Source organism: Drosophila grimshawi, unplaced genomic scaffold, assembly GCF_018153295.1.
Source record: "Drosophila grimshawi isolate 15287-2541.00 unplaced genomic scaffold, ASM1815329v1 contig_311, whole genome shotgun sequence".
NCBI classification, from domain to species: Eukaryota; Metazoa; Arthropoda; class Insecta; order Diptera; family Drosophilidae; genus Drosophila; species Drosophila grimshawi.
Window position 1 is genome coordinate 6,687,846 of NW_025063098.1, and position 25,557 is coordinate 6,713,402.

At 40.1% G+C, this 25,557-nt stretch overlaps 2 protein-coding genes across 2 annotated transcripts in view; one reads left to right on the forward strand and one right to left on the reverse strand.

Annotated features, from left to right (window-relative positions):
- The window catches only part of LOC6563724 (protein timeless homolog), a 70,263-nt gene that overhangs the window by 36,018 nt on the left and 8,688 nt on the right, over nucleotides 1-25,557 (forward strand).
- LOC6563725 lies at nucleotides 1,146-25,423 on the reverse strand. The gene is made up of 4 exons (XM_001990135.2): nucleotides 25,202-25,423; nucleotides 24,210-24,661; nucleotides 7,167-8,837; nucleotides 1,146-3,894 (listed from the first exon to the last, which is right to left on the reverse strand). The coding sequence occupies exons 3-4, from the start codon at nucleotides 8,109-8,111 to the stop codon at nucleotides 1,306-1,308; spliced, it is 3,534 nt and encodes a 1,177-aa protein (XP_001990171.1). The 5' UTR covers nucleotides 8,112-8,837; nucleotides 24,210-24,661; nucleotides 25,202-25,423; the 3' UTR covers nucleotides 1,146-1,305.

A 25,557-nucleotide genomic window follows, 5' to 3' on the forward strand; every position in this document is an offset into this window, starting at 1 on the left:
TTACCCATTGACTACTGAGGGTCTTAGTTGGGTTTACTGCATTTATAGAATCGACTAATTGAAGTACGAGAAAGTCAAGGCACACAAAAGTGTAAAACATTTAACTGGGCTATGTTTAGTTTTTAATTTAAATTGATTGAAATAGATGTAACTAAAAGTATTAAGGAAAATAATTGTCAAACAATTGTCTTTAAATTTAAATATTTTCTGATTCTTTAACACCATTCTGTACGAAAGTAAAAAAAGTCAATGAAATGTATCCAAACTATTATCTCGAAGTATGAAAACGTATTAGAATATCAAAGAAATGTTTACGAATGCAAATTGATTGTTTGGACTATGATGTGTGAAAATATATAAGTAACTAAGAGCGATTTAGAATGCCAATAAAATGCATGACAACTGAGTTATTAATAATGCGAAAATTATTGAATGTTGAAAAATAGTAGAAATAAAATTATTTTTCTATGTCAAACAAATATGTTACAAAGAGGTTATCCCCTAATTTTGTTCATTATTAACGTTACATTCATAGCAAATTGAGCTGAGTTTTTTTTTTGCTCAATTTAGAGCTTGTAATGCGCCCTGATTGGTCGAGTCTTCACGGGCTTTTGTCATAAACTAAATTGTTATTTAATACTTTATCGATATATTTCATTTTTATATGCATGACTATCAAAGCACTTAATCTTGGCCAGCGGACAGGCACTTATACATATATAAAGTTAACTGGACCACGCACAACACACACACCAACACCCACACTCACAGCCACACATAGGCAGGCAGACAACGTAAACTGACCCAAATACGACCACAAGATGGACATCAAATTGAGGGGCGGAGGTGAAGGAGTTTGCCTGATGGCCCATAAAAAGTTGCAAGCGATGGCTATTTGGCTATTTGGCTGCTTGGCTGCTTGGCTGCTTGGCAGCTTGGCTATTTGGCTGCCTGGCCGCTACATGCGGCGTATACGTAACGAAACTTTATGACAAATTGTTGCTGCTAACCTAGACGTTAAGAGGCCTGCCACGTGTGTGCGGCCACGATGAGCCATAAATCAAGACTAAGACTATGTACATCAGCTCAAACTAAACATATATATAAATATAAATTTATATATATATATATATATTGAAGCGTGTTTGAGTATTTCTTCATTTTAGTTTGACTGGTTGCCCTCATGACTCATTTTGTCTTTTCTTAGAACTATAAAGAATGATTATTTTCTATATATCTATATATGCCATTCGGCTGCTGATTTCACTGAAAAGTTGCATATTGTCGCTGGCCAAACACGGTTTGTCACCAGATGTTCAAGCGTCGCGAGCTGGGCGCCATCAGTTTGCTGCTAACCGAACGCAGCGTCGTTGCCGAGCCACCCATCTCTGTGGCAGCCACTGCATCACCAGCAACTCGGTCCACATTGCGACGCAAATTGCTGCTCAACAGCTCCATGGGCAGATTGGATTGAATGCAGATAGGGGAAGCAGCTGGCATTGGAATGCTGGGCGCCATCTCAATGTAGTAGTTATCCTCATTGGAGGGCGAGTGCAGACTGCTGCGACTGCTGCCCGAGGATGCAGTGGAGCTGTCCGCCAGTGAGGCGCTATAGAACTGTAGCTTCTGCTGCTCTCGCTGCAGCTCACGTGCCTGGAGATTATGCAATGGGGAGCTGTAGGGTGCCTCCCTTCTGGTGCTGTGATGCCAGGCGTGCAGACGTGCAGGGTCTGCATCGACTGATCCCAATACCGATCCCGTTGTCGATCCCTGATAATGCAGGAAACTGCGCACATCGTCGCTCTCATTCAGATGGCGCTGATGATGTTGGTGATGCGGTCGCATCTGACCCGTGCGGCCATTGCGCTGCCAAGGCAGCTCACAGCGATAGACGTGTGCTAGTCCCGCGAGCAGGACAATGACCAAGATGCAGGAAAGAAGTAACATCAGGCCGGGATGACTACCAGTTAGCGTTTGTTGCTTTTCCTGTCGCTGATCCAACAATTGGGCGGACTTGGATGCCTCCGTTTTAAGTTCCACAAATGCCTTGAGTTGAGCAAAGGTATTCAGCTCCTGTTTGAAAGCATTAGGAGTATTCACACTGCTGTGCTGATGCTGTTGCGGAGATGTTACTGCTGCTGTTGGAGATATAGCTGCTGCTGGCGGATATGTTGCTGCTGCTGCTGGCGGAGATGTTTCTGCTGTATGTTTGTAAGTGGTGTAGGTCATTTTCTTAATGCTCAGCGTCGGCTTCTTCTTGTGCAGCTTTGTGTCCGACTCCGACTCCGTCTCAAGTTTCCTATTCATCTCCATTTCATGTGTTGCCGTCCTTGTGTCGCCATTTATTTCTTCCGCTGACTGTCGCTTATCAGTCGCTTCCTGTGCTGGCTGCTGATGCTGCTGCTGGCTGGCACCGAATGCTGTTTCCGCATCCGCCACTGTCGCCGTGCCTGGTAGTAGCAACTGTTCTGCATCCACCAGCAGATTGTCGCCCTGGTGCATCAGCAGCGGTGTGCCGATTAAATGGCGATCCTTAATATTCAGCTGCAACGTGGCATGTTTATGTTGCATGGGCTTCTCCACCAACTTTGTCTCCTGACCGGAACTGTCCCTATGCTTTGTTGTTATTGTTGCTCTTTTGCCTGCTGTCTGTTTTAATAAACTCTTGGCTGCTTTATCAACATTTTTTGTGTCTTCCTCATGTTTTGCAATGTTAGAACTTAAAAGGGGCAGGATTGTTGTAGTCTGCGATGCTGTTGCTGTTGCTGCTCTCGTTGTTGTGGCGACCACAGCAACATTGCTAATGTCTGTTGGCATGGCGAGTCTAAGCGGCGGCGCTGCTGCTGCTGCTGCTGTTGTTGTTGCTGTTGTTGTTGTTTCTCTTTCTGTTAAGCTGGTTGCCAAAATGTTTTTTCGCTTCTCAGCGCGTGTTGCTGTTGCTGCTGCTTCAGCGTGGTACAAACTTGGTATGCTTGCGGCTGTTCGACTGGCAACTGTTGTTGGTGCAGTTGCTGTTGCTACTGCTGCTGTTGCTGTTTTTGTTGCAGTTGGCATGGTCGGCATTTGCTGACTCTGCTCTTGCACTAACGAAGTTGTTTCAGCTGGCCCAAAAGTTTTTGCGGTTAGCAACGCAATGTTGTTGCCGTTTGATTGCATAGTTGTTGTTTTTGTTGTGGTTTTTGTTGTTGTTGTTGTTGCTGTTGTTGTTGTTGCTGTTGCTGTTGTAAGTAGTGCCTTTGACTTTTGCACTTTTGGCACAGTTCGTTGCGTTGTTGTTGCTGATAGTATGCCACAAGCTGGGGGCATTGCTGACTCCACTGCTGCCTCAGATTCATTTCGCCCACAGCAACTGCAATATTTATCGTTGAAGTGCTGCAATTGCACATAGCGCTGCTTCAAATCAATGCTGCCCGTCAATTGACCCAAATCGGGACTGCGGCAGGGACTGGCCCACTCGGCCATGCCCAAGAGATCGCTGCACCTGATCGGATTATCCTCGAGGAGTAGATCGCGCAGTTGGGGCAAAGTGTGCACAATCGACTGACTGACGCTCTCAATGCCCGCCGACTGCAGATTCAGTGTTAGCAGATTGGGCAGCGGCAGTGCCGGTAAATACAACAAACGATTGCCCGACATGTCCAGTGTTTTCAAATTCTTGAGGCCGACAAATGATTGCGGTTGCAACTCCATAATGCGATTGTGCTGCACAAAGAGATGCTCCAGCGATGGGGGCAAATCGTTTGGCACACGCACCAGATTATTGTGATCCAGAAAGAGCAATTCGAGCAGCTCCAAGCGACCAAGCGCATCGTCCTCCACCTGAGCAATGCGTGAGTGTGACAAATCCAGGTACTGCAACAAGGGATAGCTGTCCAAATCGCCACAGTTAATTGACTGCAAAGATGAAAGACAGACATTTAATAGTTTCACAATATTGTTTGGTCCATTGTGTGTCCATCTTAATAAGTAATTTCGGCACACAATTCTAATTGAAATATATGATTATTAAGCATGCCAATGACTACTGCATCATATGGTACACAAAAACAAAAGAATTGTTTATTTTTTTGCAACATTTCAGAAATTGGATTTCTTACAATTTGTGCATAAAAAATGTTTAGAATCAGAATTTCATTTATCTTCTAAGTAAATTTAGCTAAGAACTCGTTGACCTTTGCAAACGCAAGTGAATGTTCTTAAGTCAAAATCTGTCTGGCTTCGTTAAGCTTTAAGAAACTTTTGAGTGAGTCTGGGAAATTTGATTAGTAAGATGAGAGCGAGTGAGTGACTTGCTGACATTGTTTAAAAATTAACTTGAATCAGCCGTTATAATTACTTCAAAAGCTGCTCGGACGCCATTTGCCCCTTTTGGTAGTTGGCATTGCCTCAAGCACCGTTCGTCTAGGGCCAAAATGTAAACATAGACGCAACTCATTAAATGAAACAAGCGCCAGGCACAAAGCCAACCAACCAGTCAGCCAGCCACTGAGTCAGTCAGTGAGTCAGGCAGCCAGACAAGCGACCAACCGAACAGCCGCTGTCGATGCCCTCGGGCGTCGTTGCCACAGATGGGGCAGGAAGACGTTGACGTCGGTGTCGACGGTTGCCTCTAAACGCCATAATTTGCCATGAAAAGGCTGCGTGTTGACTGCCGATAAAAGGGCAGCAGGAAGAAGCAGCAAGGAGCAGCAGCGGCAGTTGGGTTGGTTAAGGAATGGCAGACAAATTAAAATGCCTGCTGCCTGGAAACAAAAGAAGAAGCAATTGCAACTAGTTGGGCACTGTCGCTGTCTTAGCCAGGTCTCAGCTGCTCGTTGCCTGTTGGCTTAAACGCGATTATGCTTATGCCAATTATACTTATTTTATTAATGCCCAGCGTCAAGTGTGCGCTTTTGTCTCTTCGTCGCACAGCACAGCACAGGACAGCTTACCAACGGCTTTTTTTTGCACCTTTTATGCCATTTGCCATAATCGACAACGGCAGCAGCAGCAGCAAAGCAGCAGCAACACCAACAGCAATTTATGAGTCGTATTTGTTTTTCCTGCTGTACTTGAGACGGCTTTAAGCTTGGTTAATACCTACAGGAAGCCTCTAAACGGCGTTGACGTTGATTTATGCTTATACTACAGCAATCTGACGGAAACTCTGTTAGCTTTTTTTCTAAATCTGTTTACCGTTATAGTGGATGCTTTGTTTTTTTTTTGTTTCTACTTGCCAACTAAAGTTGGCTTTTGCAAAGAATCCTTTTTCAGTCGCTAATCGCCAGCTTTGTGCATGTCTCTTGCTGACTACCCCACTCGCTGACGGCTTTTGATCTATTTTTCTTGCATTGTTTTTTTTTTTTAACTCGACATTTGTGTGAAGTGCACTTAGCGCTTCCATTATGTGGCTGCATTGTGCTTTTAATTATGCTCCGGCGCTGACTAAGTGGCTAGCTAAGAGCTGTCCTAACTGCTAACACAACAGCGACAATAAATTTATTCCGGCTTTTATAAAGTTAGCACATTAAGCTCGTTTAATTGTAAGCAAAATATAAAGTAAATTAAGATTTACTTGAAGAGATACAAAATAAAATATATAAAAAATATTTTTATGTAAATATGTTCTTTACGATGTGAAGGTAAATAATAATAATAAAATAAATAGTCACTTATGAATATGTAATATACAGGATCGAAAAACCCTCTGCAGTTTATTACAAAATTTGGCCCAAAGTCCAGCGTATTTAAATCCAAATAAAGGGAACAATTCTGGCTTTTAAGAACTGTCTAACGTATCAATTAATCCATAAAAAAAATGAAACGTTTTATTTTTACCGTCAGAGCATTATAATCAATAATGTATAGGCATAAAGTTTCCGTTTTGCATTATGAATCCCTATGCTAGAATTTAGCGGCACATAAAATTATTTAAGACTCGGTGACAAACTCTCGCTGGCTCCCAACCACCCACGTCCTCATTGAAGCAGGAAGTGCGCGAACGAGAAGGCAACCAAAATGGCGGCGTAAATTTAAAAATAACAAAGTGTAAATCATACGCCTGGGTGAGATTTTTGCGTGGGTAATTGTGACAGGGAACTGGCAACAGGGAGCAGACACAGGGCACCACAAGGCACAGGCGCACTCAAGCACGCAGCGCAGACACGAACCGAACCAAAACGAGCCGAACCAAACCGACATGCGTCCCACAAAACAGATGCTAATTAATGGCAGCAACGGCAACCAACGGCGAACGGGAGGAACAACTCCAAAGCGCCAGCACCCTAGCACTGGGGGGAGGCAAAGAAAAATCGTGTCGGTGGCGGCATAAGCAGCGGCTGCTGTTGCGAATGTGCCGTTAATTGCCGACAAAAGCGTCAAAATTGCGGTTCATTGGCTGCATAACAGAAAGACAGACGAGCGGACGGAAAAAAAAATGCCAGACAGAGCCGAGGCAGCGGCATCTGCATACGCCCGATGGACATGCTAATTTATTGATTACAGAATCGAGCTGCGTATAGTATTTTTAGGAACAACCCTCCATTCCCCTGTGTGTACACTGTGCACAATTTAAGCTAAAATTTATAAAACTTTAAAAACGTAGAGGTATGAAGACAAAATTTTAAGATACATTTAAAGTATGAAAAGAAGTCACGAAATACAGAATGGTGTAAATTTAACTAAGTGAAAATGTTTAACATTTTCAATGTTGTGTTATTCACAAAAACTTTTCAGTTTTCTTAGAATTTTTAGTAAGAAATATTGGCAGGCGGAGCCGGACTGTCAATTATTTCTCACGAAAACATACTTATTTAAATTATATTCTTATAATAAATAGAAATCAAAGTTTTGGGAAGTCGAGGCTTAGCCTGAAGTATTTATTGCCATGTTGCCCATGGGCTATTAAAAAATAAAAAAAAACAATCGATAAAATGTTGAAAAATAATGAGACCTATGATATTGAAACTAACTGGAAATATATTAATAACATTTATATTAATTTTATCTATAACACATTTAAATAATATTGTAATATTGATTACAATTAATAATACAAATAAGAGCAATAGCGGTTAGACCTTAACCAGTTAAATTGATTTAGCTACAACGAATATTAAAAATAACCTTTGGAATTTAATTGAAGCTCCGATTTCTTACTGTGTGTCTACTACTGCGAAGTTACTCACCTTGAGCCAATTGTGAGACAGTTTGAGCGTACGCACAGATTGTGCGAGTGCAGCTGGCACCTGGCAGAGGCCCGTGCCGCTGGCATCCAGCTCCTTGAGACTCCAGGAGGCGACAAACTCCTGCATTGCGGCGCCCACCTGCGGATTGTGTGCAATTGACAGGCTAACCAGATCCGGTATACCCTGCAAAGCGCGTATAGCCGAGCCGCTCAGCTGATTGTGCGACAGGTCCAAATGCTGCAAGCTCGGCAGCGCCAGAAATGTCTCATAGTCGATATCTGCGATGTTGTTCCAGCTCAGCTGGAGTGTTTGCAGGCTGATCAAATTGTAGAATGCCTGACGTCCTATTGTCTTGCCCAGCTGATTGTGGGCCAGATTGAGTTGCTTCAGCTGCGGCATGCGCTGCTCAAAAAAGCTGCCACTGAGCTGACTTAAGCGATTGCAGGATAGATCCAAAGTGATCAGCGTGGAGCTAATTGTGGGCAACACACTCAGCGAATTGTTGCTCACATTCAAATGTTGCAACTGGCTGAAGTTGCTCAGTTGCAGACTGCTCAGTTGATTGTGGCTCACATCTAGGCGTGTCACCAGCTCCAACTGGCCCTGGTAGTTCTTCTGGCTGTCATACTCAGTCAGTCCTTGACTGGAGAGATTAAGCCACGTTGCTGCTGCAGTTGCTGTTGCAACCTCACGCTTATGCAACTCATGTAGTGTTTGTATATCGCGTTTGTGTTTGTAGCGCAGTTCGCTTTTATAGTTGGCCGGCTCGTGTTCATCGCGCAGCATGCGATGCACGCTCTGAAAGCTGAGATGTTGTCGCGATAGTTGCAACTCCTGCTGCTCGGCGGCTGCATTCGTTAAGGATATGGCCAGCACGCTGCTGCACAGCAGCAAGGCCCAAACTAAGCACATTCCTGCCAGATCACAGTTGCGGGTGGGCTTCATTTTTTGTCTCTGTTTTTTTTTTTTGTGTTTTTGGCTCGTTTGTTTTAGACTCGTTTCCCTTTTTTTTTATGGTTTTCGCCTTTAATTTCACTTGGAATTTATGCGCAGTACGTGCAAACGTTTAGCGCGTTGCCTCAACTTTTGAATATATATGTGAATGGCCAACGTTTCGAACGTTTCATTCATTTGCTGCCTGCTGCCATTTGGACAACATTCATTTCTTCATTCATTCATGCACTCACGTACCAGCCGAGCTGCCCTTTTTTTTTGGGAGGGCCCCGGGTCGACCATGTGACAACTGTCAACAGTTTGACAGCTTTGGCGTTCCTTGCGCCTTGGCGGCCATGTTGGTTTAAAAAGCGTTGCCTACTTTTCAGCGTCGCCTCTAAAAATGCAGAGTTTTTAATTAAATATCAACTTGGCCATCACCTTTTCAATTGTTGTGTCTTGTATTTTTTATATTTTGCTCTTCGCAATTGTTTTACGTTTTTATCTTTTCCCTCTCCGACTCTCTTTGTGTTTTTTTTTTCGCTAATTGCTGCACAAACGCTGCTCAACTTCAACAAATGTCAATTAAAAAGCGCGCATCGCTTCACCTGTGTTTGTTGCCGCTTCTTGTTTGTTGTTATTGTTGTTGTTCTTGTTGTTCTTGTTGCAGTCAACCGTTGTCGCATTACAACGTCAATTGTTCCCCTGGCGTCGTTGTCGTCATCGCGTGCTTAAAATCTGTAATGAAACGAGAGCAAAAACAAATTGTAATTACGCTTGTTATGCTTATTGTTGTTGTTCCCAGCCTGCTGCTCGCATGCAAAGAGCAAAAAGTAAAAACAACAGTAAAAAGGTAAACTTCTTTATAATTTGCTGAGCACTTGCTTTGTGTCTGCACTTGGCTTGGTTTTTTTTTTTCGTTTGTATTCTGCTTTTTTTTTGCCTTTACGCTGTTTTTTTTTTGTTTTGTTTTTAATTTCAGCTTGAGCTTTACGACTTGAAAGCGCTTTGGCACTTTGCCTTAAGTGTTATTTTTATGTTGATTGCAGCTAATGAAATTATAATTTCAACACGCTTAACAGCAGGCCATAATTTGGTCCGGGCACGCTCTCCGGGTCGTAACCGAGCTGCCTGCGCCACCTTTTCTGACCGAGTGTCAGCCGCATGCCACTAAGCCCTGGTTAGAATGCACAGCATATGTGTTTCGTGTTTGTATGTGTGTGTGTGTCTGTATGTGTGGTCTTATGGGTGTGTGCTATAAATCATTTAACTGGGTTATTTCATTTCCGGTGTAGACAAGCGACAGGAAAGCCAGTGCCTAACCGACAAATGTCAACAGACAAGCCTAGACTGAAATTTGATTTAGTCCTTGTTTGCCGTAATGATGGCTTAAATATATGCTACGTTCGTTTTTTTTTTCTTCTTTACTACCCACAAGCACCAATTCTACAAAAATTAATTTGTCAATGTCTACTTAAAGTCAAAATTGTCGAGAATATGCCAGGTATAGGAGTTCTCGCGGGGAATATGTCACTCATGTGTGTTACTCTTACCCTCATTTGTAACTTATAAGGGGTATAATAAAAAGGTGTAGGCATTTGTATAAAGAGGGGTTGTTTGGCACAACTGAGCCTGCGTATATCTCTGTAAAATAATTTGTATGTATGCTTGTAAAAAACACCGAATTTATTAGCTAATCAGTATCCAATCGTTATCTTAAATATAAACTCATAATGACAACAATTTAATATATTTTTAATCAGTTGCGATTTTCTTGTTTGCATAGCACTTAGTTATAACGAAACATTAATTTGTTACTATATTTTTTATTTAGTCATAGAATAGAATTATAGTTTTCCCTGTCTATTATTTAAATGTTAAATTACTCGCTCTAAAGAAATTGGTTGCTCTAATCGCAAAATTGGTTTGGATAAAATGTTAGAAATACTGTAATTTGAGAGGGTATCTACGAGTTCAGCTTTCTCATCAGAAGCACTTACTTTAAAGTATTTTCGGTTGACGATTGCTGAATTGTCAAAAGCATAAGTGCTGTTGTTTTTGGAACACATACACACACACACACACTCACACATTATGAGTAAACAAATTTATAGGCATCGCTGGCTCACATTAAGTTTATTGACAAATGTTATCAGAGAAGCTGGCATTTCATTTCAGTTGTCGGTTGTCGGTTGTCGTTTGTCGTTTGCTTACGCAACAGTAAAATGTGGGCCATAAGTTTAGCGGCAGACTTGCTCGACTGCCCGGCAGGCCCGTCACCACTTGGCAGACAGATAGATGATGTACACAAGTCAGCTGACATAAAAGTCGATTTAAAAAACCAACAAAAAATACACATATACATATACATATATATGTAAGAGCAATAACAGCAACAACATGGCCAAGGACAGCTGTCTGTCTGTCTGCCTGCCTGCCTGCCTCCCTGTTTGTTAACGCATCCATCCCTTGTGCAGCCCACACGCCCCGCGGGGGAGCTGCTTGTGTTTTGGCTTTTGACGTTTTTTTTTTTTGAGGGTTCCTGCGTTTGTCAGTTTATTTAATGCCAGCTTGAAAATAATTTGCGAATTGCTATGCCATATTTTTTTTTTGTTACCTCCTCCCCTTCTGTCTGTATTTTATGATTGAGAATTAGGGCGGGCAGCCACCCTTGATACAAATATTTGTATATTTATGGATAAAGCTGACAGCATACTTTCTGCTAAGTTAATCAAATGCGCAGGACACAAAGCAAATACTTTGCTGATGCTGCACATTTAAAGTGCATCCTTTTGTGTTCTACAAATGCAAGTATATATATATATATATATACCAGAATACCAAATCAGCATTGGGATTAGAACGTTGCTGTTGCCTTTGCAGCTAAATAAAGCGCTGCTTTAATAAAAATCCAGGACATTGTGCACTGTCTCGAAATTGGATTCTGCAGGCAGCTGCCATACGTCAACGATTTATTTTCATAGAGAAAGCGACTTGAACCCGAACCCAAACTTAGCTCAAACCAAGATGCTACGAGTTGTGCCGATGCAACATGGCTTTATCAGTGCGCAGCTTGTGCAACAAAATGCAAATGGCATTTGACAGCAAGGACAACGCTGTCGCCCAATGCATTCCTCATTGAGTGTCTTTTGTGGCAGTTCCTTTCGCATACACTTCCACAGATTCTGGCTCCAGTTGCGAAGCTCAATTGCGCAACAAAATATAAAATTGTATCTTTGCCCCCATCTACCGTATGCATTATGCAGCACTGCAGCACCCAAAGCACTGCCATCTTGTTGTGTGTATGTGATTTATACGTTCTTGTGTGTGTTGATGTGACTTTCTTTTACTATCGACTTATTTTGTTGAAATTCATTTTTATCAAAGAAATAAAACTACAAACTGAATTTTAATGAAAAAATCCTTGTTTAATTTAAATATTCTTATTACTTTTTTTTTTATTAAAAAAAAGGCAAATTTAAGTTGAGATTGTGCAAAAGTACATACTCTTGACGGAATAATAATATAAAAAGTATATATATTAGTAAATAGTCGATTTCGCCATGTGCTTTCGTCCGTCCGTCTGAATCTCAGGGACTATAAGAGCTAAAGATAAACTTTATTTAATTTTATCGATAACGAATATCGATACAAATCAATTTTCGAAATCTACAAAAGACACCATTGTAAAGATATACCCTTTCAATTGATTAATAATAAACGCAGTTATATATTTAAGTGAGATGAGAATGGATGATTTTGCTAACCGAAACGTATTTTTATATTGAACAAACTGCTATCAGCAAGCTTACTATGTATTTTAAAGCTGTGCACAGAATATTTCGTAGTCCAGCTGTCTAGACTGGAACATTCTAACTTGTTTAAAAATATATTCTATTTGGTGTATAAGAAATAATCCCTTAATCTAGGGTATTTCAATCATTGGTTGCTGAGCATGTGCTAGGCGGGCATTCCGAGATCTGGTGACTTTTGTTTTGTTTGCTTTTGTAGTCTTGCTCCGAGCTGCTGTTTTAATAAACTTCCGCTTTTTGCAGGCTTTATTGAGTTTGCGGCATGCTGCGTCTGACACGTATTCAGCTTGCATACAGGCTGCATCTACATGCTGCAGCATCTGTGTCAATGTCAACACTGGCAGGACGTGCGAATTTCTCACTTGCAGTTGACTGTTTGTGGCTCTCAAGCCCGGACTAAAAATCTTTAAACAAAATGTCCAAACACTTTGCAAACAATTTGCCAGGATGCCTTTGTGATTGTGTCCACCATCGATTGGCGGCTATTTTTCTTCTTGTTCTACTTTTTAGCTTTGCGCATAAAAGTTTTCAAATTAAACTTTTTTTGTCGTCTGTCATGTGAATGGGCGGGCAATTTGGGAGTTGAATGCCCGACCATACCGTATGGGAATTCCTAATATTTTGTAGATATTTGCGCCACAAACCCTATTTTATATTTCATATAAAATGTCTTTAGATAATTTAAATACATGAAATTTAATTTATATTCTAAAAGTGAATTATTATCAATTTCTGTTTTTAAATTTTCGCAAATTGAACTTAAAGTTGTTTTTTGCTAAGATACGGTTAACCTAAAGCTTTACGCAAGACGTAAATACATACATTTGGCATCTTTAAGATGCAATGAACAATACTCAAGAAATACCAAACAAATTTCTGGATTAACTTAGAACTGTTACCTCGATTCTTAAACATATTTCTCATGTTTATGCAATTTGCCAAAGCGAAAGCGATTTTGGGAACTCGAGCTTATGACTTATGCTCACAACTTGAGGTCGCCATGATGTTGTCTCTCTTAATGCCCTGTGGCATCGAGGCCACATCCATTCTCCCACTCAGTCAGGCAACCGAAAAACACATAAGTAAAATTCGTAATAAACTTCTGCCCCGTTCTTGAGTGTGTGCTTTTATTGTTTTATTTGTGTGTAGATTTTCATGTTCGATTTTTTTTTCTTTTTTTTTTGCCTTACTTTTATTTGCTAAATTGTGTAGTGAAAAATCGCTCGAGGTCTTGAAATAGAGCCACAGAGGCGTTTCTTTTTTCCCTTGACTGTCTTTTTTTCAGTTTTTTTTGTTGGTTTTTTCTAGTTTGCTTTATTTTTTTTTTTGGTTGCTCGTGGCTTTCTTGTTGCCGGGCTGGGTAGTCAACTGGAGCCTTGACATACAAATAGATATTTTCATAAAAATGTTGACGGTCCGTTCTTTATCATAAGGGGGTAACAGTCATTTTTATTGTTTTACTCGCAGATTTAACCCCTTGCGTAGTTGGCAAAGCTTTTTGTGAAATTGGAAAAGTTTTTCAATAATGCTGCATAATTTGTTGTTGGCCAACCATTTCAGTCAGTCAGTGTATGCATTAGGCCATATTAATTTCCTCACTGAGCCAGAGTTGGCCGATACTTTGAGTTCTGTTTGGACTCAGGCCACAAAGAACAAATTCATTTCGGTTAATGATTCTGACAGCTTGATCTTAGAGGTTGCTGCTAGTGTGTATTTCAGTTGGTTGCTGCTCCACTGAGCTCCACTCAGCTCAACTGGTGCCTGTTATCGCCACTCATATTTCCTTGTCCACCACATAAAGTGTCACAATGATTTTCTAATAATTTGCCAAATTGCCTTTGCCTGACCATTAAATCTGAGATACGTGTCTCCTTTTGAGATATCTGTCTGTGCGTGTGTGTGTGGTTGCATGGGTGTGAGAATGGCTGGCTTCGGACAGGATGTTCTGTGGTGTGGTGGACAAGCTGATTGCCAGATTATATACACAGACACACACAGACATAGAGAACCACTCAGATACCGCATATGACAAACGGCAGGACAACTGGCATTATGTGCTCTAAATTGTCATTCTCAGATACATATATATATATTTATAAACGCAACTTGAGACCTGAGCCACGCCAAGCTGGGCAAACTGGTCCTCCATTGTGGGTGCTGTTAGTGATCCCCGAAGTGTGTATGTTGCCAAGCAGTTTAAGTTGTCAGTCGCTTGCTTTAAGTTAGTGTTTCGATGCTTTCGCCCAAGTCGTGCGCCAAATAAATCTGTGACTATCGCAAAATCAATAAGTCGCCCGCTGCGCGTTCTAAAAAAAATATTGAGTTAAAAACCTCAAAAAAAAACAAACCAAAACGTGTTCTAGATATGCGTTTGTGTGTGTGTGTGTGGCTATCGTCGACTCGACTGCTCTGTTGCTTTCGACCATTGTTCTTTGTTTGGTTGCCGTGCACCAGAAACAATGAAAAATATTTTAGCAAAATAGAAGCACTAAACCAAATATAAAATACTTTGACTATTAAACCGTGGAATACCTCTTAAATTTGCTATTAAATGTTAAGTCATCTACTTAAATATTAATTGATCTCTGAGACTATTTTATTATCATCTTCATTGTTCATTTTACTTTATTTATTCTCATCAGCTACAGTCCACATAATAAACTTGAATACTAGTTAAATCATTGGTTTAATTGATAACATTCCTTTCTGAGCTTAAATTTGACAAATAAACTTCTTGCTTATTAAAACAACCCCTAAATTTTCAACACGATAACTTGCATTCTCATTTATAAACACCTTGTGCACTTTATCTAGGGTATAACTAGATTTTTGTGTCGCTCGTACCTGCACTCGCTAACTTAGAACCACCATCCAACCATCCACGAATCCACTGCAAGTCTGGTTTGTTATTTTGATGCTGGTTGTCAACAGCATTGCGCTTTGTTTTCCTCTATTCGCTGCTTTTGTTCGTTATTTGTCTTCTTTGCCGTCATATTTTCCCAGAGCAACTTTTCGCTTTTGATGTCTTTTAATTTTCATAGCTGATCCCCGCCGACAATTTTCATCAGATTGTTTAGCTAACAATGACTTGTTATCGATACGCTGTCGAGCAAATATTGGCTGTATGCCCCAAAACTCCTGAATGATATAATGTTCCCCCCCCGTTCTACCAGACGACAATTAGCGCATCTGCTTTGCCATTCAATTGCTCTGTGTATTTATATGGCAGGTACTTGTCAGTAATACGCGCCATTAACATTAATGCACATTATGCTCCATTTTTCAAGTATCAAATTATTGCAGAACAGCGAGCCGATTGTGAATTGGGGGTGCCAAGAGAGAGAGCGGGACTTAGAGTGAGTGAAAAAGAGAGGGGAGACAAGCACAACTGGCAGCTGCCTTGAGGCAGACAACAAACTTTAAATATTTACGACATCATTTCATGGCCCACAAGCGACGCTGCTGAACCCTTAAAATTGCCTACTGAATGCCTGGCTGACTGCCTTCTTCCTTTTTTCCCGGCCACCTTCGTGTCTCTCCATAGCTTTGCAGTCCCAGTTTCAATGATAATTTCCGCCCGCCTCTCGCTACCATAAAAAAAAGAAGAAAAAAATATTACACGCATAACTGTCGTATTTTTTTCTTGTGAGTATTGCCCTGCTCCGCTGCTGGCTTTGTCTTCGAGCCTGAAAACAAAAATTAGGCCATTAAGGCATTTACCAAATACGCCGTGTCCTCAACTGGCCCTCACTCGAACCCGGGGCTGGGCGTGGAGTGCGCTTCTTGGGCGTCTTTCTGTTGAAATTGAAATTAATGTGGCGGAAATCACAAGTTCAGCACGCAAAGTTGGAGGCAAGGGTTCGCTTAAAGCATTAGCCCCATGATATATGTTGGTAATTTCTGCTTTTGTGCGCTGCTTTCTGATGATTGCCCGGGCAATTAGCCCATACACAAGTGTAACTCATTTTGAGTGTAGCTAAGGCTAAAGGCTCACTCTGAAGAGCATTTTATGATTAAAGAGCTATTTTAAGTTGCCAGGCAGAAATATATATTAAGCTCGGCACAGTATCCCAGTGATTTACATCATCAAAAAGATTCAACTTAAAAATATGAATTATACATGTAATCAAACTTGAACAAAGTTATTATTATTAGTTGTTAGTTTTTGAACAGCATTTTTTGAATAGTTTCAAGTCAAATGGTTGTTATTGAATTTCGATTCGATTCTACAAAATAGTTTAGATTCTTAAATTCGTTTAAATGTTAAATTTAGAAAATAACTTTAAATGAATTCTGACCATTTTTAAATTAAAATTCTTTAATGTTATAATCAATATGCTATGCAATGCACCTGCTAAATTCGAATTACAAAATGTATTTGCATATTTTGAAAGCATATTTATTTATATTTTATGTATAAGCCTAATTACCAGCCTTTAAGATATAAAAATGTATCTTTGGCATGCACCTAAATAAAATTGTATAATATTTAAGCAAACACTATATCGTTAGCTGTTATGCATATTTTTAAATGCTTTGGGCCAAGCGAACTTATTGCGCAATTTTTCATAATTTTAATGGGAAAACATTTTGCCTTGCGTCCAAGTTTTTAATTTGTTGTGCCACTTGCCTGGACTCGCCCACACACAGCAAACACTCTGCCCCCGCCCGTCTACATCTCCCCCATCCATTGGATGCAGTGCATGTTTTTCCATTATTTTCAGCGCTTATTGTTTGCCCATTCTTTGGCTCGGCATTCATTATAAGCCATAACCATTTGGCCGAAAGGCGCAAAAGTGTCGAAAGTGCAAGCAAGCGTTCCTCAATTGTGTGTGTGTGTGGGTGTGGGCGTGGTTGTGGCATGAAACTTTTGTTATCCAACAGAAACCGAAAGAAGCAAAGTGAAAAAATTAAAATAAAGCTGCATGAAAGTTGCGAGCGGACCGTGCAACGAAAATTTTAAGTATTTGCAGCAGCGAATATTGATATATTAAATTTGCCTTTGGCAAAGAAGAGTTTGGCATTTAATTTGGATGTATAAGTAATAAGTGCTTGTCTAAGCAGCTGCTGGTTATGATGTGCCAAAGTGCAAAATTGGATGTGGCCCAGGAAGCGCCTTTGACCTGCATAAATAAGCAGCCAAAGGATGCGAAAGCGAAACTGCTGACAAAACTTATAAATCCCAGATATCCTGACCTTAATGCTACGTTGAATACCAAATGATGAGGACGCTGCCACTTCGTCAAGTGCGCGTGTGTGCGGAGGTGTGTATTTGTGTGAGTGATAGCATATAAGCAAACACAAACTGCGTCAAGGCAGCTGCAAGTTGACTGAGAGAAATATAAAATAAAAAAAGGAAGAAAAATCGATGTCAAAGTGCTGGTTGGTTAGCTGTAAACTTACACCTACACTACGGTAAACACACACCACACCACACACACACACACACAGATACATACACGCACACGTGCGCATAGCTTGCAACATAGGTGCCCTGTAGGTGTCGCTTTCGTTCTGGCTGTTTAACTATGCGTATACGTAACGCAGCTGAGTGGCTGTTAAATATTTTCAAGGATAACTTGACAAACAAACAAATAGTTGAGCGAATATACAAATATATATATTTATATATATATATACATATATATATTTTATATATATTGTTTATGTATTTGGCTAGTGCAAGTGTGCGGGCAACCAAAAAGTTAGTTTAGTGCTATGCGTCGCTTGAGCGGTTATTGTTTGCCACTTTCAAGAACACTGGCATTTGGTTGGCTTGTTGGCACACACACACACATATATATATATATATGTAATATATAAATATATTCTACAGTTGAACCTTGAAATGGGATTCGTCCACGCAGCGCTTTTCGCTGCTTTGCATATTTTCACTATTTCTCCTTGTGAGAGTTTGTCGCTACGTGACATTGCTTTCCGAGATCAGTCGAGGCCACAAACACAGACAACTGACACAGCACAGCAACCGTTGGTACATAAATAAATTATCAATTTATGTTTTATCTATGAAAAGAATATCCGAGTCTTGGGGCGTGTAATTTGAAACATTTGAGAATGGTTGCTGTCAAAACATCACAAAAAAATAATGCTTTTCAGTTGCAATCTTAAGAAATTACATTTTTAGAGGGGATAAAATAGCACAAAATGGTTAAAATAATTTTGTATGTTTTTTTTTTAATTTCTGCATCCGTTTACTTATTCGTCTCGATTATCTTTAACTAATCAATCAATTCAATCATTGCTGACTAGTTTTGTAACCCTTGAAATTGCTTAGCAACTGTTTTTGATTTTAGTTTCAATTTAAATAGGATATTCGACAAAAATTGCTGTACTTAGGCACACATATACATAATTTATTATTCATTTAGAATTAAAAACTAACAAAATTTAATAAATACATTTTTTTTTGCAATTTCCAATCTCTTTTAAGAGGCATTAAAAGAATGAATAATAATAACAACTTTGTAAATAATTTTTTTTTAATAATTTCGAACTCAGATAATATCTTTTTGATTGTCTAGCGCTTACTCCGAAATATGTGCTTCAGCATAACAGAATAAAATTGGATGCCCAATCATTTTAGCATTAATTTCGAAAAGAGTCTATTTTAATATAAATTGTGATATGATATTAGAAAAGAAAAAGGAAACTAAATTAAAGGCTGCACATTTTTTAATATAAAGTTTGAATTACTTTAAAAATGTCTATTTGATAATCCAAATATGTTCAAATTTGCCGGAAACTTGCAGGCAAAAATGTCTGTTAACAGCTGAATGAGTTTGTCTGCAATTACTTTGCAGCAGTCGCATTGCAGCTGACTTTTCCGGTCCATTGTGCTTTACATATAACACACACATATTTATACCAATTCATGTACATATTATGCAGCATATTGTGGATTTGGGGTGTGTGTGTGTGTGTGTTTCGCCGCAAGTGCCGCAAATTCGAATCGCGGCTGTGTTTCTACACGCCGTAATTTTTATGACATTTCCGATGAATACAAAATGCTTAATTAAATGCCATTATGCGTTGTTGTTGTTGTTGCTGCTACTGTTGTTGTACTTGTTGTTGCTGCTATTGTTGTTGTTGTTGTTGTTGCTGCTACTGTTGTTGTTGTCGCTCTATTGCCGTGCAGAGCTGGAACACAAATTGCCGAGCTCTGTGTGTTGCCTGAACTGAACTGAGGCAAGAAGTTGCCTGTCCCAGCGCAATGCACGACCGTGCAGCACAGCCCCCACAGCACAGTTCCTACCATTTGTCGGCATGTGATGACACGCATAATTTATTCAATTTTCGTATCTGTATGTGTGTGTGTGTGTGTGTGTGTGTGTGCGTTTTTTGTGCGTGGCGTCGGCATTTGCCGGCTTGAGTTCAGTTTCCTGCGGCTGCTGCTGCGTCTTACAAGTTCAGGTTTTTCGCAGCTCTAATGCTTAAATTACACATTCAAATACACGCCGGCACGCACACACATCACACACACACACACACACACACACAAGCGCGCACATTCGCCGCAGTCATGTGCGACATTTGGTTGGGTGGGGATTGGGGGTAGCTCGTTTTGCCTACGTTTTGTTTCCCACTTGCGCAAATAATGATCCCCAGACACATTCGGTACCATTTCTCTCCCTGTTTCTGCTTTTTTTGTTGTTGTTGTTGTTGTTGCTGTTGCGTATTTACTGCAAAGATTATTTGCAATGCCTCGTTGCCATTTGTGCCGCAGAGCGCAGAGCTCAGAGCCCCACTGACAGCGACTCTCTGTGGGGCACATTCTCTAGCCTGCCTGCTAGGAGCAGGGGAAGCTCTGCCTCGGGGTAGCAGCAACAGCAATAGCAGCAGCAGGAGCATGAGCAGCTCATAGTGCGGTCGCTTTGTCTACAACAAATCACTTTGTTGGCGCAACACTTTAATGTCAGGATTAGGCATTAACGTGAGATTTGCCAGTGTGCGTCCTGTTTGCTTTTATTCTATCCCATTTGCATTGTACTACCTTGTACCTTGTACATTGTACTACCACACACACGAACACATACATTTATACATTTATGTATGCCTCATACAATTATTTCAAGTCTGAGTGCTTGAGCCAAGCAAGTTTTTTGTGAGCAACAAAATGGTACTCTAGTTTCCTTAAGTCTACATATAGTGCAATGTGTTAAGTGCACTGCGAGAAAAGTTAAAGAAAGTAATAATTACTCGTCATAAATGTGGCTAGAAAATAAAAGTCTCGTATGGAATCTAATTATATGTGTTATTCCGAAGATCTTTGCAAATTTATAAATTTGCAAGTAATTTATGGCATTTATTTTTCTCAGTGCCTTAGAGATTATTATTCTAAGAGCTATGCTCGAAAATATTACAGCATTACCAAGTAAATGTACTCATTGTGGATTATGGATGAGCTACAAAGGAAAAATATATGAAATACATTCTAATAAAATCCAGAGATCATTTTCAAAATGTGGCTTGTCCAGTTTTTTGCTTTCAAACAAATCAAAGCCTTTCTATTATTTGCTAAGAGAGCTTTGAGAAAACTTCCAATATGCCAGCTTGCTGTAAATAAAACTTAAATCAATACAACAATTGCTCCATTTATGCTTTGTAGTAGGCAACATAAATGTGACATATTTTTTGCTGGCTCTGCAATATTTCATGAAATACAAAATGGGTTTCGCAACGACAACAATAACAACAGAAATCAGCGGCGATTTGTGCTTTTTTGCATTTGCATTTGAAGTGCTTTAAAAAATGTTGGCAAAATGCTAGCGATCAAAATCGGTGTAAAATGTTTTGTTTTTGCGCTTTTGCCAAAATATTTCACAACTGGGTCGTCGTTGTGTACGTGGTGGGAAGTTGGCGTTGGCGTTGAGGTTGGGGTGTAGGCGTGTGCCGCCCATCAAATTGTGCAAATTGCGTACGCAAATTGTCTGCTTAAGCTGAGCGTCCTTCAGCTCCACCCGCTCCACCCCCCTCGCCCTATTGTTGTTGTCTGTCTATTTCGCGCCTGTAAATCGTAAATCAGCGCAGATTATTGTTGCTTCCACTGAGATTCCCAATCCCAACGAACAACCCTCAAAACCCGCCATCTATTTGCATTTGTATCTTTCGCCCTGAACGCGTTTTTCAATTTGAGGCAGCTTAAAGCGTTGTCGCTGCTCGTGCAGCTTCCACTGGCTTCTTCATAAATATGCAAATTGCACCATTCCCCGCTCAAAATATATCTGCGGTTGCTGACTGGTCTCAACTTTCATTCGGTGCTTTACATTGCTTTGAAGACGGTACGCAAAATAAAAGAAATATTTGATTATATGCTACCTCTTGGAATGCTGCTCAACTAGCTGCCACGAGCACTCCTTCAGCCCACCTGCTTAACCCGAATGGGTACCAGCTAACGATTTTGATTGTTATATACATACAACTTGATGCGATGCTCTCGGATTGCAGCCGGCAGGGGCAACAACACTGGCAGCACCGGCGAACCGTAAACAATGCTGCTCAAGTGGAGCAAGGAAAAGTTCCCAAGGATGCCCGAACTCGGGGCTGTTGCTCTGCCATTGTGTTTGAGCTTGCCAAAACCCCCATTCGTTACTTCCTCCCCCAGCTTGGAGTGCTGTGTGCCAAGGGGGCGCTGTTTGCGTCGCCACCGCATTACTCATACGCAGTGTTGTGCTGGCTTTGGGTGAAGAGCCACTTGCCCAACGCCCTGGCATGCTTAATTGAGCCCAAATACAAGTCGCTCAAATCTCAACCAAGGCTGCTGTTTGTATGTGAGTACTTTAGTATGCGTTATCTGCTCATCTGGCGGCACTTTTGATGTTGTCTAATTAGACATTGTGGCTGCATTAATTGGCCCAAATCGCTTTGACTTTATAACTTTTGGAGTGCTACCTGCCGTTTTTATGGTAGATAATACTGAAATTAGCATTTCTTAATCTACAACTACCCATTTGAGTTATGAATGCGTTTTCCGCTTTTTGTGCTCTCATAAATATTCAAAATTACCCAAAGGATTTTCAGACCGCATTTGCATTCGTCATTTGTCTGCGTGCACATGAATTTTAGATGACTCTGCACAAACAATACAAAAATCAATAAATTCAAATTGAAAATCATAAAGTGCCCGTGAGCCAGACACAAAAACAAATACAAACACAATAATAAAAAAACAACGACAACAGAAACAACAACTGTAATCTAATGTGCTCCGACTGTTTTTGTGCAGCAGCAGTTGAAAAGTTTTTGAGATTTATACTCGCAGAATTCTGTTCTGAATTCCCCACAAAAAGCCAACTTTTGGGTTGGTAGTTTCCATGGGCAGGTTAATAAGTAAAAAAGTTAAAATATTTGTTTTTTATTTGGTGTAATGTGTTCAAACTGAAGTTTTCATAGACTAAGCTATGAGAATTCAAGTTTTGACAATAATGATGGGACTTAAACAAAAGCCGCAACCAAATTGATTTCACAATTCCAGTTCAATTATTCTTAAGAACAACTAATTTGTATACTCATTCAATTCGGTTATTTTTGTTACATAAGTTGACTTTATCAACTCTGATCTTTATTTTCTACATAAAGAAATATATAAACATATTTCATTGATTTTCTCCCAGCTTGCATTGCTTTCAACTGTGCTGCCTGGCATTCAGAATAAACCTGGTTGTCAATGTGAAACGAATATAGATTCCGATTCCGATTCTGGTACGAAAGATATAAGGCTTCCGTTAAATATTTTCGTAGTTGTCCTATTTTTTCTTTGGATTTCAGCTACGCATTTTTACGGTGCGTAATGATATAATACAAAAGTTTGAAAAGATAAGTGAGAACCAGTCGGGTGTAAATGACTGTGGAATTTATAAGATAAGTGTATAATGAAGTTGTCCAAGGAATGTAGAAGGCAGAGGGCAAAATCTACTTTCCCATATGATATATTTTGATAAGATATTTAGCCAAACATATCTTAGAGACTATAAGATATAAAGTCTTTAAATTTGTTTTTAAATTTTTATATGCCTTTTGAAGCTAGGTTCTAATTCCGATTCCGTAATTATCGTTCAACCCTCGCAGGTTACCAATTGAACTAAAAGATTTTCTAATTAAATAATCAGCAAACAAAGTTTTCACTGCCGATAGCAGCTGCTAGTTTCCATTTCAACTGCTTCTTCCACAATTGCCAAGTTTTGTTATGTTTTACTTTCGTGCACTTTCTCATCTCTCCTGTCTTCACCTTTCTCCATCCCCAACTTTCTCCGTGCTTGTGTGTAATTGTGATTGTCTGACACTTATTGCCTGTGGCCTTTCAATTGTGCGAAATGAACGTTGATATAGAGTATCAGACAGGCTTAAGTTATGCATTAATTGAACCTTCTGATTGACAAGTGGCAGACATGTTTATTGAGTTAAATATAACGATAATATGCCTAAATTGTTTCCCATTCTGCCAACAATTTCCATTATTTGCCGGCTTTTCCTCAATTAACTAAGGTCTGTGCTCTTGAATATTCTGTTCACGTTTGCTCTTTTGACTTTCTATTAATTATTTATTAATTATTTAATACTGTAGCTTGGATATATTTGACAGACACAAAAGTTATTAAATAACATTTGTGATAACTGCTCTGGAAGTACTTTAAATAATGCTTTCAAATAAGTTTATCAAAAATATTTAGCTATGTGCTATTTTTAATTCAATTCACTATTTTTATATGGAAGCATCCACACCAATTAAATAAGCATAATTGCAGTCAAAAGCGATTGCTCTGAAAAATGATTAATTATAAAAAATATAAAACACAAAAAATGAAAACCATTTTGGTTTACCAAACACAAATATGAAATGCATAATTTAAGAATATTGTTTGACAACTTTTCTAATTTACGCACAAAGTTCTCAGCACATTTTAATTATGCTTGCTGTTCTTTACTTTTTATTCTGATATTTGTGCTTGATGAGAAGGCTGTCAAAGGGCGGTGTGGGCAATGCAAACTCAAAAATTATCTTGCAATTAAGGTAGAAAAAACAAAAATAGCGACAGGACTCGCAGCAGCAGCAGCAAGATGAAGAGCGAGAAGAGCAAACAGAAGAGCAGTGAGCAGGAGTCGTGAAATGTGCATGAATTAGCTCGATTTACATGAAAATTTCATAAATATGTAAGCGACGTGGACAGCCCCAAAGCGTAGCGAGTTTTGGATGACCAGGATGAGTGGGTGTATTGTAATGGGTGCGGGGATGGGGGTTGCTATATAAATTCACGGTAGTGGTAATCAAAGCAAAAATTACCTAATTAACATAATCCACAGTGGCCAAATGAGGCGACGTTTCTACTTGCTAGCTGATGTTGAGGCCGGGCTAAGAGGGGCTAAGAGGCGTGGCCAGCAACAGTAGCACCATCAGCAGCAGGAGGATAGCGGAGCTGGTTTTGTCTTCGTTCCTGTGGCCGTTGATTAGCGTTGCCTTTGGGCACACTGCCGTCCCCGATGTCTAAGCGGCTTTTGTGCGCGGCGCCTGCAAATCCTTGGTGATAAGTTGTCCTGCTCGGAGGGCAGCTCTGATTAATATGCAGACGTTTAAGTTTCGCTTTTGGTTTTTTGTTTTGTTTTGTGTTTTTTTTTTTGTTTTTTTGCTTTGCTTTGTTTTGGTTTTTTTTATTCGCTTGAGAGAGAAATCCGTCTTTTCTTTGTTTGCTTCGTTTTGTTTATGTCGCAGGCACTGTTTGCTTTAAGTTTTCAGCACTGTAAATTGAACACAAGTTAAAATTGAAGTTCAGGTTGACTAAAATAAGCCATAGCTATGCTTAAGCTGACTAGCTGTAACTGTTTGGCTGTTTGCCGTTGCCCGCTTTTTGCAGCGGAAATGAGCAGCTTTTGCGCCACACACACGCATACACACACTGATGTATGTAGCCAACTAAAATATGAGTTTGTGTGGTAAACTGACAAGAACAAAAAAAAAAAAAACAGTCTAAAAAATCAACAGAACAAAAAAACTAGCTGCCTGCAAAAGTATGCTACATAAATATGAATGACTAAACGAAAATAATGCCAGCTGAGGCCACAGCATCCTACGTGTGTGTGTGTGAGTGGTGAGATGGGGTGGGTGGAGGTGGTTAGAAGAAGAACAACAAAAGTCACAGCTTGTAAGCTGTTGCCAACATTTGACGCCTGGCTGTCTGCCAAAAAGTTTGACGTTTGCACGCAACGGCAACAACAACTAGCCACAGTCAAGCAAAACAGCAGCAGCAACAATAACAATATACACACATACACACATACTACACACACACACGCAGTTGGAGGTGCTCGGCTTTTGGCCATTTACATGTTGGCCAACAAAGACGGCCAGCTAATTGTATTGTTGTGTTTTTGGTTTTATATGTATATTGACGGCTTCACAACACTCTGACAACACTTTTTGGTCAAGTCACTGCTTTATTTGATTTTTTTTTCCGGTACACACAACGCGTGTCCTTGCGCTCATATGGGCAGCACTAGACTAAGCTTAGCATGCGGCCAGGACACGCTTATAAGGCAACTTACCAAACTCGAATTCGAATTTCGAAATGGAGCTCAGCGTTTGCGCACTCCACTGAGAGAGTGTGCTCCCCCTTTCCTCGCTTAGTCCTTGTGCT